The 16,428-nt window shown below is 40.8% G+C and overlaps 1 protein-coding gene across 1 annotated transcript in view; it reads right to left on the bottom strand.

Annotated features, from left to right (window-relative positions):
* The window catches only part of KCNK2 (potassium channel, two pore domain subfamily K, member 2), a gene marked incomplete at its 3' end in the record, with an annotated part of 19,830 nt that extends 3,411 nt beyond the window's left edge, over window positions 1–16,419 (bottom strand). Inside the window, exons 1-2 of the mRNA XM_005865175.2 lie at window positions 16,182–16,419; window positions 12,514–12,824 (exon numbers count right to left, since the gene is read on the bottom strand). Of these exons, the coding sequence (XP_005865237.1) occupies window positions 12,514–12,824; window positions 16,182–16,227 (357 nt within the window). The remainder of the gene's footprint in view (window positions 1–12,513; window positions 12,825–16,181) is intronic.
* Between the last annotated feature and the right edge of the window lie 9 nt (window positions 16,420–16,428).

A 16,428-nucleotide genomic window follows, 5' to 3' on the forward strand; every position in this document is an offset into this window, starting at 1 on the left:
AATGTAAAATGTCTTTGGAAATATCTTAAGATAGGAACACACACTTTGCAAGCACAGGCTCATTGATCTCTAGCCTTATGATTCCCAGGAAAAACTAACATTTCCAGTAAAAATCAAGGAAGAGGGGTTGGGATTTAGATTATAACTGCATCCAAGGTATATTTTTATATTTTACATTCATTTATTCAAAAAGATAATCAATTGCTTAAGGTATTAGGCAATGGGGAAGCAAGAGAAGTAAAAACATGGGCGATATAGATGAGAAAAAATAAGGCATATCTTTAGACTCCACCCCACTAAGTAAATTATTTTATTGACTAGAAGCAAGCTAATTCCGCCAACAATTGACTTAATATAGCTTTCATGACCAGCACCATCATCTTTTAGCCTGTTCTTTTACTTGTCTATGATGAGGTGTGACATTACCCAGACACTTGGATAAGGGCCACAAATTATTTAAATGAAAAATAAGCAAAAGTAGACTTATAAACAGTATGCCTGACAATGTGTGGGTTGTAAATAGTTATCACAGAGCTATGATTATTGCAACAGAAGCTTGAGATGGAACTGAGAATATGTCAAATCACTATGAGAATGAATCTACCATGAGGTCCTTTTTCTGGAATATCCTTGTAAATTTATTTTATATTTTTGTACAAGTTCTCTTGGTCACCACCCACAGGAAATTGAAAGCCCTTGGCAAGTGCACTGTCATAGATCTAAGAGTCTGCAATTTCAACATAAATTCAGGCCATTAGATCATTTAACAAATACCTTCATTAGAACTGTTTCTGTATATGCCATATAATGTGACCAAACAATCACTTCATCAATAATAAAAATTCACTTTTCCATTAAAGGCAACTTTTGTGGAACTGAAGTCATGTTGACAACTGATGAATAAGTTGAATTTTTTAGGTTAGGGTGAAGTAATGTTGGGTCCTATGCATTTAATCCTAATATATTATGATTACCTGAAGGACTTCCAAACTTAAAATCTACAATAGATATAGTAGATCCTGGTTGGATTTTCACTCAATTTTGCACTTCAGTTTATAGTCAATAATAGAATGCGCACAGGGAAAGGAAGTTGAATCATAGTCAAGATTATGAGCTTATACTTAGAGTTCTAAGAGGCTTATACTCATAGAGATGATAAAGGTAATTACTCAAAATTATGAAAACCTTAGTTTCCATGACAACAACAGCTTTAGAATCAAAGTTCACAGCATTCTACTGTAAATTTGTGCATTCTTGAATTATAAAAAGTTGATGTCTCAATGTCATCTGTCTTTCTAGAACTATAATCAGCTTTAACACCAAATATTGTTAAGACACTTGTTTGTAATCATATGAAACTAGCACAGGCTTGGAACTCAAGAAAATTACTGACAATCATAAAAATGTTCCCATGAGTTCAATGCATGAGCTAATATTTCTGGGACTATCGATAATCCAACAAGAGAACAAACAAATTCTCGAAAGCTACACCATATTAGCATAATATTCCACAAGTATACGCAAGTGCAGTTCTCAGCTAATGATAATACTGGGTTAAACCATATAATATTGCCAATATCCAAGAACTTTTTGGCCAACAAAATGACAATTTCATATTATCATGCAAAATAATAGTACTGATATTTTCATGAATAGTGTGTTAAACATGCTACATTTCATTGCAGTGTGGTATTTATTACTGCAGCATTAAAGCTAATTCCCATAAGCAGGAAACTTCATAGCAAAACAATCTATCATGGCCTTAGAGTTCTACTGTGAAGAATATATACCTGTTAGTTTAAGTAAAACCCTATATGGCTGAGAATGCTATTCTAGGAAAGCATGGATTACCTAATCCTTATGGGATATTCAAGTTGTGTCCAACTTTGCATATATATGAAAAATCAAGGGATATTATCTAATATTTAAGATGATTACATTTTACAAAAGTAACTTTGTATATTCCTCTTTTGATATCAAATATTCTATACTAATATATATTCTAGCCTCCAATTTGATAAATGAACTTGAGACACATTCCATATAACTTCATTTTTCAGAAATTCTGTAGTTATATGAAGATGGCATTTATGGTTTTTGTTTGTTTGTTTTGGCCTAGAAAAAATAGAGGCATCTACATAAATACAAAAAGAAATTCCACAATTATATCCCATAGTTAAATGGACTATTGTAAGAATTGAAAAGGTGAGACTTTTCTAAATCTAACATCAGTATCTTTTTCTTTCTACAATATATATTTCTCATTTCATGCAGAAAAAAAGATGAAGTAGTACATTTGCATATTTTATACAGAACACAGGGGATTAAATATGCTATATTTAGAGTCTACTAAAGGAGCACATTTTCAAGGTTTTCCCAGAGTATATCTTTTAAGTGACCAAGACAACATGCAATAACATTTTTAATCTATCAATTTTTTTCATAGTTTCTTTAAAAGACTTTCAAAGTCCTGGACCATGTTTCCAAGTAATAGATGACCTAAGTTTAACCACACATTAACTAGAAATTCTTATAAGGCATCCTTTTTATTTATCTTTTAAGGCACCCTTAAAAAAAAACACCTCAAAAGACTTAATTCTTATAACGTAGAAAGGGTAGCATTTCCAACAGGAAGCAGTATCTGCACAACCATCTTTGGAAAGCACCTCAAAATGTCAACATCTCGATTACCTTCCCAGGTCTCTCCTCCTATTGGGGATTACGCATTGCATGTCAAAGCTATTTTTATACAGACTAATGAAGTGCACACCCTTTTTCTTGCTCTTTTGAAAGTGCAAATTGATTTCCCATTAATAAAAACAAAAGCTTAAAGTCCAAAACAGGGAACCACAGAATTAGTTGGAGGTGGACCGGAAGCAGGAGGCGTACTGCTGGGTGTAGGGCCGTATCCCTTGGTTACATCCACCTTGGAAGATTTTTTTCAATCATAAAAGTAATATACATAGTACTGAACATTTGGAAAAATAAGAATTACAAAATCACTCACAGTCTGTAAAAGAGATTTTTTTTGCAACCTGCATGTATTTAACTTTTAGTTTTGTTAAAGGTTATAATCATCAAACCTGCTTTCAACTATTTTCATAAAACATAAGCATGTTCCAAGGCATTTTGAAGTCATCCATATCTCACTTCATAGACATCTCATTGAGTAGCTACAGGTAACAGTTTACTCAACCACTTCTCTATCACTGAGTGAATTTGTATAACGGCATCCAAGGGTCATCAGTGACCATCTTCCAAGTTGTTATAGAGATGGTTTATATATCAAACAAGGACTGAACTTGAAACATTGGAATTCTGCTGTTCTTTGAGCCCTGCATGGAATGACACTGTGGTGCAGCAGGCTAACACGTGGTTGGGACCCCCAAGTCACTGCGACACGGAAGGAGCCAGAAAAATACACGTGAAGCCAGCATACCGAGCCCTGCATTTCCCCAGCTGTACGTGCTTTCATGAGTTTTCCTAGATCCCATATCATTGTATGGTATACTAATAGTCTATCAGAATATTAATCTCTGTCCTGTCTATCTTTCTGGCCCCTATCATCTCAGCATAAGTTGGGGGATAAGATTAATAAAAGAAAAGAAAAATATGGAGAGAGGAGGTTGAGTGAGAAGTCAGAAAGAAACAAAAGGGCATATAGAAGGGAGAAAGATAAAGGTTGCTGAGATAACAAAGAAGAGACAAGTTCTACAAGCATAAGCTAGGAATTAATACAACTCACAGTCACTCTATCTAGGAAGTTCTATAAAAGAGGTTGTCCTTAAAATAGGATTTGTGTGGGCAGAAGACTGAGATCAAGGAGACACAGCATCGAAGAACATGGTACATTTTTATACCATTTAGCCTAAGGCCAACCACACTAACCACCATTTATTCAGGCACTGTTTCTAAGGCCTGACATTCTAAACTGATGGAAAAAATAGCCCAAAATGGAACGAGGGAGTTTTACTGTCAATTACATGTATCCATAGAATCCCCAAATTTGGAGATTCTGTTGGCTTTTTCAATAGAAAGTCACTGATTTTTGCTCATCCGATTTTCCAGTACACATAAGCATATATTTCCACAATAGCTACAAGTTTAAACAGGTTTCATGGGTTTTAAAAACAAATGATTTTTTTCCTGCCCTTCCTAAATATGTAACTAAAAGATCATAACTAATCTCAGCCTCTGTACACACACACACACACACACACACACACACACACACACACACACACACCAGAGACCAGTTCATCTGAGTTGTATTTGAGTAAATCTAACTTTTCACAACCCAAAGTAGTCATTGAAAAAGGTCAAATATCACAATACTAAAACATTCCAATAATATTCGAATAGACACTTCCTCTGCTTCAAGCCCTGTAAAATTTATGTATTTCTCACTTCCACGGAGTTGACTCATTGCGATTAAATAAGCCTACAAGAAATGTCTGTGCTTTCAGGTTCCAGGTAGAATATCCTCATACACTACAGATAAATGTACTGATGACTTGCTAACATTATGCAGAGAAAAGGAAGTCTTACAAAACTGTTTAATATGTTTATATTTCTTGGTTCAATGTCACCCAATCAAGACAGCAAAAATAGCATATGAATTACTTCCTAAAATGTAGTGATTCATGCTCTTCCTGTCTTAGTTTCTTAGCTTTCCTCCAAGTTTCCCCATCATTCTCAATTGCACACCCATACACTCCCCAGTTAAAATAAATACTGAATTAGCTGAAATCTACTTTGTTGAGAAACAGGAACATGATAGAATTTCTTATACTTCTTCAAGCCGAATGGAATGACAGGGCTACCTTTTGACAAGTGTCCAATAGCTATTGCACAAAAATGCAATTAAACCCTTCCCTCGGGCACCTCTCAGACTGACTTAAGAGTGTCACACCACAACCATCAGCACCGAAAACGAGCCTGGCATCTCTCCCCATGTTTTCTGCATTAGTCATTCACAGATGCTGTATTATTCATCTTTATTCACACAAGGATACCAGTCCCAAGAGCATTTCAGGGCACAGCAACCAACCTATGAAGATGCCATTACTAGAGCCATCTTTTTTTGGTATTGATTTCCTGCCCTTCCTAAATATGTAACTAAAAGGACATAACAAGGATTGAAGATCTCAGCTTCTGTACACACACGCACAACCAGCAAAGAGACCAGTTAATCAGATTTGTATTTGAGAAAATCAAACATTTCACAGCCCACATTAGTTATCAATAAAGGTCAAACCCAAAACCTGGGTGTGTGCTCTGACAGGGAATCGAACCAGCTACCTTTTGATGTACTGGACAACACTCCAACCAACTGAGCCACACAGGCCAGGGCGCTAGAGTGATCTTTAAGGGATGATGGATTTCATGACTGGAGAAGTATCAAGTTGGACCAAACATCCTTAGTGATATTCACTTCTCTCCTGCCCTCAGTCTCCCTCGAAACAACAATGTATTTATGTTGGTGGAACGAGCAGGATACATTTAAACTGGTCAGAGAGAGAGAGAGAGGAATGAAAAGTCACAGTGAGCAACATGGAGTTTCTTGAGGGCCCGGGAGATGCATGAAGGGGGAAGAGTGAGCGCATCAGGAGGTGACTGAAAGCATTTGAACTACACTCACTGTTTCACTTTTACTCACCACTGTGCTTCTATTGAGTGTCCTCTAGAGTCTACTTGGAACCAGCACTGTAAGACTGAGGTGCTTCACCATCTCATAAAAATAACCCTGTGACCATTATCAATATGGTATCACATAACAGAAATCAGGTACATAGTATTTATCTTCCACAAAAGCTGAGGCACAGAGGGGTTAAATGGATCACTAGTTCCAAGAAAGTAAAAATAATAAAAACAAAATAAATGAAAGCAGTAAAATTAAAAAAAAATTTTTTTATGGTTTCAGTCTCAGGTCTTGGTGTTACAGTTCAGCTATATCATAGCTTTGGTTGCCTAGCTTTGGGCATAGCTATTGCTTATAATTTATTTCTGTGTGAAAACACTTTAAAGGCTCCAAGTAATACATAAATGTATAATTAAATTTTTTAAAAGAATCCATTCATAAGTTTGAAAGTGGGTGAACATCCTGTTTATTTTATCCACATGTGTATAATGTGTCCCAAATGGTCACAGGACTTATCTTTTATGACTGTGTTGTATACAGCCTGTGTGTTTAGTGTTTGAGCTAACTGCTCAAAAATTATTTGTGTCATGTTTGGGCTTAATAATTTCTAATTATATATAAAATTACTATCATGAATTTATAGACTACAGTACCAATTGACTATTACAGAGCATGGTAAAGAGAGGAAGACTTGGCAGTAGCATTTGACAGAGCTGGTCTCTCCCACTTTGTGACATGTCCTCACTTGGCTCATAGAACACCAGGCTCTCTGATTTCCTCTAATCTCCCTGACCACTGTCTCATCGCCCTCACCTCTGAGTCCCTGGTCCTGTCCCTCTCCATCCATCCATACTCCTAGGTGATTTCATGTAGCATCACCAAGATGCTCATAACTCCCAAATGTATTCTTCACTTTGGACTGCTCCCCTGCCTGAGTGTCTGAAAAGCAACTCAAACCAATCATATGCCAACTCAGACTCCCGAGCTCACCCCTGAAACTTGCTCCATCTGAGTTGTCCCCATCTCATTAACTGGCATCTTCATTTTTCTAGTTCTTCATCCTTGATTTCTTTCTCTCACACCTCACCTCAAATCCTGCCAAGCTTATTTCTGAAATCTCCCAATTTGATCACATCTCATCACATCCACTGCTTCTGTCCTCACCCAGACCATCCACCATCTCCCCACAGGGTTCATGAGTGGATCCCCAACTGCACTCTAGTCTCACAGGACAGACACTGTGATTCTTTTTTTTAAAAAAAAATATGTTTTTAATGATTTCAGAGAGAGGAAGGGAGAGAGATAGAAACATCAAAAATGAGAGCCCGGCTGGTGTGGCTCAGTAATTGAGCATCAACCTATGAACCAGGAGGTCACAGTTCGATTCCAGGTCTAGGCACATGCCCAGGTTGCAGGCAGGATCCCCAGTAGGGAGTGTGCAGGAGACAGCTGATCCACGATTCTCGCTCATCATTGATGTTTCTATCTCTTTCTCCCTTTCCCGTCCTCTCTGAAATCAATAAAGATATATTTTTTTAAATGAGAATCATTGATTGGCCACCTCCTACTGGTTGAAAGCCAAGATCAGCCAAAAGGGATGCCTCCTGCACCAATTAGCCAAGTTGTGAATGCAAAAGAAAAGTTCTTAAGGAAATTAAAAGTGCTACTCCAGTGCGCACATGAACAAGAAAGTGAAAGAACCTTATTGCTGATGTGTAGAAACTTTTAGTGGTCTGGATAGATCAAACCAACAACCTTCCTTTAAGCTAAAGGCTAATCCAGAGCAAGGCTGTAACTCTGCTCAGTTCTATGAAGACTGAGAGAGGTGAGGAAGCTGCAGAAGAAAATTGTGAAGCTATTTTGGTTCATGAGGAATAAGGAAAGAAGCTGTCTCCACAACATAAAAGTGCAAGGTGAAGTCAAATAATGACGATACAGAAGCCACAGAAAATTAGCTAGAAGACCCTGCTAAGATAATTAATGAAGGTGTTTACAGTAAACAACGGATTTTCAATGTAGACAAAACAGCTTCCTATTTGAAAAAGATGCCATCTAGAACTTTCATAACTAGAGAGAATTAGTCAATGGCTCATGGCTGGCTTCAAAGCTTCAAAGAACCTGCTGACTCTCTTGTTAGGGGTTAAATGCAACTGGTGACTCTAAGTTGAAGCCATTGTTCATTTACCATTCCGAAAATCCTAGGGCCGTTAAGAGTTATGCGAAATCTACTCTGCCTGTGCTCCATAAATGGAACAACAAAGCCTCAATTATAGCACATCTGTTTACAACATGGTTTAAAGAATCTTTTAAGCCCACCGTTGAGACCTGCTGCTCAAAAACACAAAATCCGTTCAAAATATTACTGCTCATTGGCAATATACCTGGTCACACAAAAGCTCTGATGGACATGTACAGTGAGATGAATGTTGTTTTCATGTCTTCTAACACAACATCCATTCTGCAGCCCGTGGATGTAATGTCCACATTCAGGTCTTATTATTTAAGAAATAGATTTCGTAAGGCTTTTGCTGCCATAGATATTGATTCCTCTGATGGATCTGAGGAAAGTAAATTGAAAGCTTTGGAAAGGATCCACCATTCTAGATGCCATTAAGAATATTCATTTGTGGTCCATGAGAAGAGGTCAAAATATCAACGTTAGTAGGAATTTGGAAGAAATTGATTCCAACCCACATGGACGACTTTGAAGGGAGACTTCAGTGAAGGAAGTCACTGCAGATGTGGTGGAAATAGCAAAAGAACTAGAATTAGAAGAGGAGCCTGAAGAGGTGACTGAATTGCTACATCTCATGACCAAACTTGAATGGATGAGAAGTTGCTTCTTATGGATGAGCAAAGAGTGGTTTCTTGAGACAGAACAAACTGATGGTGAAGATGCTGTGAAGATGGCTGAGATGACAACAAAGAATTTAGACTACTGCATGAACTCAGCTGAGAAAGCAGCAGCAGGTTATGCGGGGACTGATTCCAATTGAGAAAGAATTTCTACTGTGGGTAAAATGCTCTCAAACAGCATCACATGCTACAGAGAAAGCAGTCATGGAAGGCAGGGTCCACTGATGTGGCAACCTTCAGAAACCACCACCCTGCTCAGTCAGCAGCCCTCAACATCCTGGCAAGACCCTCCACCAGCAAAAAGATGATGACTCACTGAAGGCCCAGATGATGGCTAGCATTTTTTAGCAATAAAGTGTTTTTTAATTAAGGTATTTATGATGTATTAAGACATGATGCTATTGTTTTAAGACACTAGTCTACAGTATATTGTAAACAGAACTTTTACATGCACTGGGAAATAAAAAAAAATTGTGACTTGCTTCATTGTAATATTAGCTTTGTTGTGGTGGTCTGGAACCAAACCCACAATATCTCCACGGTATGCCTGCATTATCTTTCAGATCTCCAGTTTTTCCCCCACTTCAACGCAGCCTGATCAGAGGAAAACTCCCAGCCCCTGGTTTCAACCTGGGAAGGGGAAGAGTTGGAAAGTGCATCTAATGTTCTGGGTTTCTAGGGTACTGCCTAAGGGACTGGTTTCTTAAAAAAAGAAAAATAGCCCTGACTGGTTTGGCTCAGCGGATAGAGCGTCGGCCTGCAGACTCAAGAGTCCCAGGTTCGATTCCGGTCAAGGGCATGTACCTTGGTTGCGGGCACATTCCCAGTGGGGAGTGTGCAGGAGGCAGCTGATCGATGTTCCTCTCTCATCGATGTTTCTAACTCTCTATTCCTCTCCCTTCCTCTCTGTAAAAAATAAATAAAATATATTTGAAAAAACAAATATATCGAACCATGACCTCCTGGTTCATAGCTTGATGCTCAACCACTGAGCCACGCTAGCTGGGCGGGACTGGTTTCCATCTTGCCTGTTTCAGAGCACTGATGGGACCCGGCACAGTCTAGTTGCCTGGGGGACACTGAGAACAAAAGTGAGCTGGACTTCTTGCCTCTGCTCCAGAGGACCCATGCTACAACAGACAGAGGCCAGCACAGCTTGGCAGCCTGTCCATCGTGGGGCAAGAAAAGAGTGGAGCGTTCGTCCAACATTCTGGCTTTTGGGGGGCTACCCAAAGAGATGGTTTCTGTCTTGCCCAACGCAGAGTACAGACAGGATGCAGCACCCTCTGCAAACCTGGGACCACTGAGAATAAAAGTGACTTGAATGGCTTCCAGCAGCTCCAGAAAACCTGCAGTACTGCGGACAGACACCAGAGGTAGCAAGAGATTACAAGCCCCTAAAAAAAGAGAAACTGGCAAATCCATGTAATTGGGAATTTACATGCACAAGTCCAGAGAAGATGAATCTACAGCAAAGGTTTGAGAGGCCTCTCAAGCTCGGCTAATTGGTAAAAGTCTTTCCCTACACATAGTCAGTCGGTAAAGATCGAAGAGGTGGCTGTCTTTTCAAATGGATAGATCACAACAGAAAGAGACAGGGAAGCACGGCTCAATGAAAGGAACGGAATAAATCTCCAGAAACAAAGTTATAATAATATATGTATTAGTGAGGCTTTAAAGGATGATTAAGTAGGAAAATAAATGTGGAAAACACTTTGAAATTTATGAAAATCAGATGAGTGAAATGTAATTCTAATATATGATTACTGGCTCATTTGCCTTCCTCCCTATTAAAACGCTGATCTTGGTCCTTGAAGCCACGCCATTATAAAGATTTGTTTTATCAAAAAGAGAGAAAATAATTTATTAAAGCCAGATGCTTATAAAGGTGAGTGATGTAACAATAAATAATGGGCAACTTCTGCGTTGAAAAAATACTAAATAAGCACAAAAATACTCAACCAGCAGTGAATCTTAATGAAGCTAAAGTGGATTGCCTCTGTGGGACAGAAAGAAAAGAATGAGGTCATATATTGAGCTCTGTTTGTTGGCATTCCAAAAGCAATGTAGCAAAAATGACCAGTCTCCACCTCCAGGTGGTCTCCACCTGCCATGACCTTCACATTGTTTGCACGATCCTAGGTACTACATCTGGGTGTCCTCCAGCAGTGCCCCGAAACCCCAGGCCTTGTTCTCCTGTCCACGACCAAACACATCTCAATTCAGAGTCTAAGAATCAGATATTTCAACCCCCAAAATGGGATGGAGTAGGAGTATGGGATAAGGGGATAACAACAGCAAACAAACCTAACGTTTTTTATGCACTTAAATGCTTTACTTGAATTACCTCTTTATTCTTCACAGCAACCCTATTTTATAGGTATTCTTTCCTCAGTCCAGAGAGATCACTTAAAGTTTAGAGAGAAAAATTACTTGCTCAAGATGGCACCTCTTTTAAAAAAGGACTCAACTGCAGTTTAAAACACATCTTTCCCAAAGTTTAGGCTTTTACCACTACTCTGAGCTACCTCCAAGACAACCTAGGGCTCTTCTTCTTCTTCTTCTTCTTCTTTTTTTTAATTAGAGCTCTTCTTCTAACACCCAAGGGACATGGGGATTCTTCAGAGATTTTTAGTACCTCTTAAGATTATGAGGCACAAAGAGAGTGAAGTGATCGAGATCTTATGTAGGAACAGGCAATGGAATGGGTGGAACAATGATATTAGCTGTCAGGTGCACTGTCTACTGAAAACGTTCTCTAAAAATAATAGAGAATTCAGTATATGAGGAGCCTTTTCAAAATTTAAGTCAAATAAGTGAGACGCAGAAGTGTCTGAATGTGGTAGGAGCTAAATGAGGGTCAGAGAATATTAACTTTGATAATTTTGAATAAAACTTGAATAATAACTTGTATGTGTATTCTACAAATACAAAGGGCTATGAAGGGCAGAGGTAGCGTTTGGGAATCCATGGCCAAAGGAAATAAGAGAGGAAAGGTCTTAGAACACGAAACTGGATTAAACCCAATAATAATTTCTTCCCTCAATCTACTGTTTCAACTCATTCAAATGATGTAAAACCAACTATAAGATGAAGAAGAGTGTTTTCAACAACCAGTCAGATCTCTCCTTAAAAGAACATTCTAGGGCTTTCTTCTCGACCAGGATTCTTGGTTTGGCTTAGGTTTCATGCAAAGAAAAATCTACAACAAAAATATGGCTATCTCCAAGGAGCCTAACTGAAACTTGCAAGTCACTTTGGGATTATATTTTAAAACAAAGTGTTTTTCCATAAAGATACTATTCTGCTTTTATAGAGTAAATTAAAACTAAATTCGTTTTTATTCAAGAATTCTATTTTTCCATACAGTGTACATTGCTTTTAGTTGGGGTTTAGAGAAGCAATGATTAATCACTTGTCCCTAGGTACTTAGAAAAGGCAATTATTATCAGTTATATTGGGCTAGATGAAAGATGGGAGTTACAACTTGTTAACCTCGAGGGGTGCCAAGCTCAGAGGATCACACCACAAACTCCTTTTTTATCTTACGATGGCCACTGCCACAATGAACACGGCTCTCCTGCCTTACGTTTTCCTCTCAGCTGCCACAGCAAATTTTCTCAGGCGGCAATGTCCACTTAGCCAGAAGGACGTCCAGCAAGTAACCCCAGGTCCACAGGGGTCCACTGGCAGTTCTAAGGCAGGGCAAAGGGACAGAGAGCTGGGAGAGGCCAGGACAGAAATACAGAAGAGCAGGAACAGAAGAGGATGAGAAGGAAGAATGGGAGGGAGGCATAAAGGAAAAGGAGAAGAAGAGGTGGCAGAAGTAAGAAAAGAGGGAAGACGTGTGGAAAGGAGACCGTCTGCAGAGAAGAAATTCTATGCGAAGGAGAAAAGTGAACCAGGGGCCCGCACAGGCAAATCAGGACAGCTTTGTGCTATGAGTTGCCTCCTCTCACTCCTAGTCTTTCTCCCCCCACAGAGGAAGCAGAGTAACCAACCCTCCGTGCCATCACCTGGATGAGCTCGTCCAGCTCAGTCGAGTTGACACAGGAGTGCTGGGAAATGAAGGTTTGCTTCTGGATCACGATGGTGGTCCTCTGGGAAATCTCGTGAGGCTGCTCCAATGCTTTGAACACGGTGGCTCCGATGATCAGGTAGAGGACAACCACCAGGAAAATCGTGGAGACCGTCTTCCATTTCATAACATTAATGGTCGTGTCACTCTCCACCCGGGAAGCAAGCACGGTGGGTTTCGTGGAAAATGAGAGCCTGGGCTTGGAGTTCTGAGCGGCAGATTTTGGATCCAGCAAGTCAGGTGCCGCCACTGATAAGAGAGAAGGAGGGTTAGGCTGGAGGAGGTCAGTGGGGTAACGGCTGGGCTTGTCTAAGGGGTGGCAAAAGTTGACAGAATTCTGCTCTCCTGGTGGAAGCTCTGGAACCAGAAACGCACCCAGGAGCATATAAATGGGTTCAAGGGAAAGGGGCTGGGCCTTCGCTCTCTGCTGCTATTGGGGATCCAGATGGGAGGGGGAAGAAAAACAAACAGGAGTTGGACCGAGAAACTTAAAAAAATAAAAGCATGCCTGCCCAGCTAGTGTGGCTCAGTGGTTGAGCATCGACCTATGAACCAGGAGGTCATGGTTCAATTCCCAGTCAGGACACATGCCTGGGCTGCTGGCTCGATGCCCAGTGGAGGGCATGCAGGAGGCAGCCAATAAATGATTCCCTCTAATTGTTGATGTGTCTATCTCTCTGTCCCTCTCCCTTCCTCTCTGACATGTCTGAGGTCTTCCTCCGGGAGAGATTCCAGCCACGCTCTCCAACCGTCCCCTTTCTCCGGGAGTCCTCCGCCTTTCCCGGCTGCAAACTGTCTCCCAGCTGAATATCCTCTGCTTATTCGGGCTGTATGTTACCCGCTTCAGCTGCTCACCCTTATCTGCTCCGGGACAAGGCACGGGACACGTCCGTCTATACCTCCGCCATTTTTTCTCTCTCCTAATTAATTTCAAAATTTGTATCTGTCCACCATGAGTCAACAAAGACTTACTGAACTGCTAAGAGTTGCTGATGCTAAAGTAGATATTTGAATACTCGTGAAGAAGGTTCCTGGATACTCCCCTTCTCTAGCACGTAACACTTTATACCACAGCAATCAACGTAAATAACATTCTCTACTTTTGCCTTTAAAAATTCATTATAATAAAGGAATTGTATTATAAGTGAATTTATGACCCAGACGCTATTGCTCAAAGTAAAACATTAGTAATTTTCTGGTAATACATGATGATGGTAAATAAACCACAGTAGCCCAATCATTTCTTTTTGCTTAAGCATTCTCTATGTTTTGTTATTCAATCTCTGACATGTGTATAAAAACAAGAATATCGCTACCCATTGTGGCAAAATCCTTGGTGCAGCCAAGACATGACAAGTTCCTTCCATTTGAACAGTGAACATTATCAAGAAAAAAAAGTTTAAAACCTTGTCTCACACCTTGGACCCTACATGCTCTGTACAGAGCTAATTGCTCCATTAGCATGAATTTCTGTGTTCCCTTACAAATTCCCATATACTCTGAGGTGACTCTAAATCCATTTATTATTCATCTGAGCTGTTCAAAAATATCATTAATGGATTCCTTTTTAGCTAATACAAGAGATACTAGCCTTCTACTTGCTAAGGGGAAAATAAGCCATCAATTACAATATATTTGATTGGAAAAATAACATTGAACCAAAAGGGGTAATAGAATGGGCAACAAAGAGGAAATTTTAAAAAGCCACCAACTCAACTAGAATAATCAACTTGTTGTCTGTAATTGTTATAGAAACAAGTAAAAATAGTATCTATAATACAGGTCTAATAAAATGATAACCTAATCTAAAAGACACTTTGGGATAAGTATTGGGGAAATCCCAATGGAATTGCCCCTAAATACCCTACAGGAACCTGAAATTACTTGAGGATGAGAAGGAAATACAGCAGAGAATGTCAATTTTCACATGGCTACATACCTTGCCCTCTTGACTACCGCTGAGTTCAATTTAGGACGACCACAGTCTGAATTCATAAACTAAGTCTTCAGTTGCCCATCAAAAAAGAAGCTTTGCAAACAAAGCTATTTGAAGCACCAGTGCTAAGCAGTGTTGTAAAATGATGGCAGATAACAGAGGGATCCTCAACCAGCAAAGCTCTGAGTGGTTCTGACTTGGAAGAGAGGAAGCCAGAGCTCTGATGGGGTAACAGTGCCTGTACATACGTGGGATCGCCACATACGGTCCCGACAGCAGTGAAGTACAGGTATGTACACGTTTCTCCCCTGGGACACTCACCTGCCCCACAAAGCCCCAAACTAATAGACACTTTTAACATCCCATGTTCGTAAAGGCAACTTCACTCAAAATTAACGCTGGCTATGTGTTTAGAATTTTCATTTTTTTAAAAAACAACAACACACTTTTAAAATAGAAATGCTGATAATAGCTAAAATCACTGTCAGTCATCTGCTGTCTAACCTCCCCACCAGGCCTCCACGCTGCCTTTTGAGTTTGAGTGAAAAATAAAGGCCATAACCTAAAATTTAGCCATTTTTGGAATAAAAATTAACAAAATCACATAGAAGCTCAACATTCTGTCTCTCTGGAGGAAGCTCCCCAAGCCTTTCTCGGCAGTGCTCTGTTCTCTCCTGTTTCTGATTGTTCACATGAGTGGTGTCCAGTCTGCAGAACTGGAAAACACCAAGACTATGTACCTGGGTGCTCCCCCCAAATCCCATCCCTAAATCCCCACGCCAAACTAAACATCATTATAAGCTTTCGGAGGAAGGGGACAGGTATATTTTTAAAAGTGTGTGTGTGTGTGTGTGTGTGTGTGTGTGTGTGTGTGTGTGAAGCTAATACCTTTCCTGACGGAGTTTATTTTAAGCTATTGCCGTATCTTTTAATTAGCAGAAATACATGATGCACATTTGGCAGACCGAATGGGCAGGAACTGGTGAGATAGCAAAATGAAAAAGCAACAGCCTTTCCTCTCCGTCTAATATGAGAAACCCTCCGGTTTCCATCTCCAGTCCTTTGGGGTATGATCAGCAAGAGAAGCTACTCAGCACAAGGAGTCAGGGACTGGCCCCCTCCACACGCTCTGGGCACCACCACTGCCTCCCTCCTCTGCCCCCAGCACATCAGCCTCCTCGCAATCCTGCGCTCCCATCCTCACCCAGGTATGTCTACTTCGCTCTGCTCCCGGATTCAATGGACGACCCAATACCAGGAGAAACGAGCTTTTTTTCAGCACCACCGCCTGTCCCACCATGCAATGGGCAATGGGCAACAGGCAACAAGTGTGCCCAGGGTCACCACGCGTCCTGCCTGTCGGTTGTTCCCTAGGGTTGACCCTCCTCCTTTCAACGTCCCCCCCCCCCCCCCCCACACACACCGTGTCTCAAACCCATTCCCAAGGCAGATGCAAAACCTCCAGGCACCTGCAGGAGACAAGGGAGAAGCAGCAGGAGAGGAGCGGGGATAGGTTTGCCTCCAACCCCAGATTATGACCCAACACCTAGGACGGGAAATGAAGGTGGAAAAGGTCCGCTTGCAGCCAGCGGGGCGTCAGCAACCCTCCCCGGACCAGCTGGGGCGGGAAAGCGCGGGGCGGGCGGCGGAGGGGGTCCCCGGGGTCTCACCTCCTGCGCTAGAGCCGGGTTTCTCCGGCGAGGCGCTGGGCAGCATGAGGCATGCAGCATTCAAAATGTTCTCTTTTATTTTGCAAAAGATGGACTTGAACCTTTTACACACACGCCACGGTACTCACTTCTTATTCAGAGACGGGCTGCGCGCTCCGAGCTGCACGGGCAGGCATTTTCCCCGGCTTTGTTTTACAAGGTGGGGAGCGCGGGGCTGGACGCGGGAGGGGGTGGGGGCAGCGTGGGA

The sequence above is a fragment of the Myotis brandtii genome, unplaced genomic scaffold, assembly GCF_000412655.1.
Source record: "Myotis brandtii unplaced genomic scaffold, ASM41265v1 scaffold197, whole genome shotgun sequence".
NCBI lineage: Eukaryota > Metazoa > Chordata > Mammalia > Chiroptera > Vespertilionidae > Myotis > Myotis brandtii.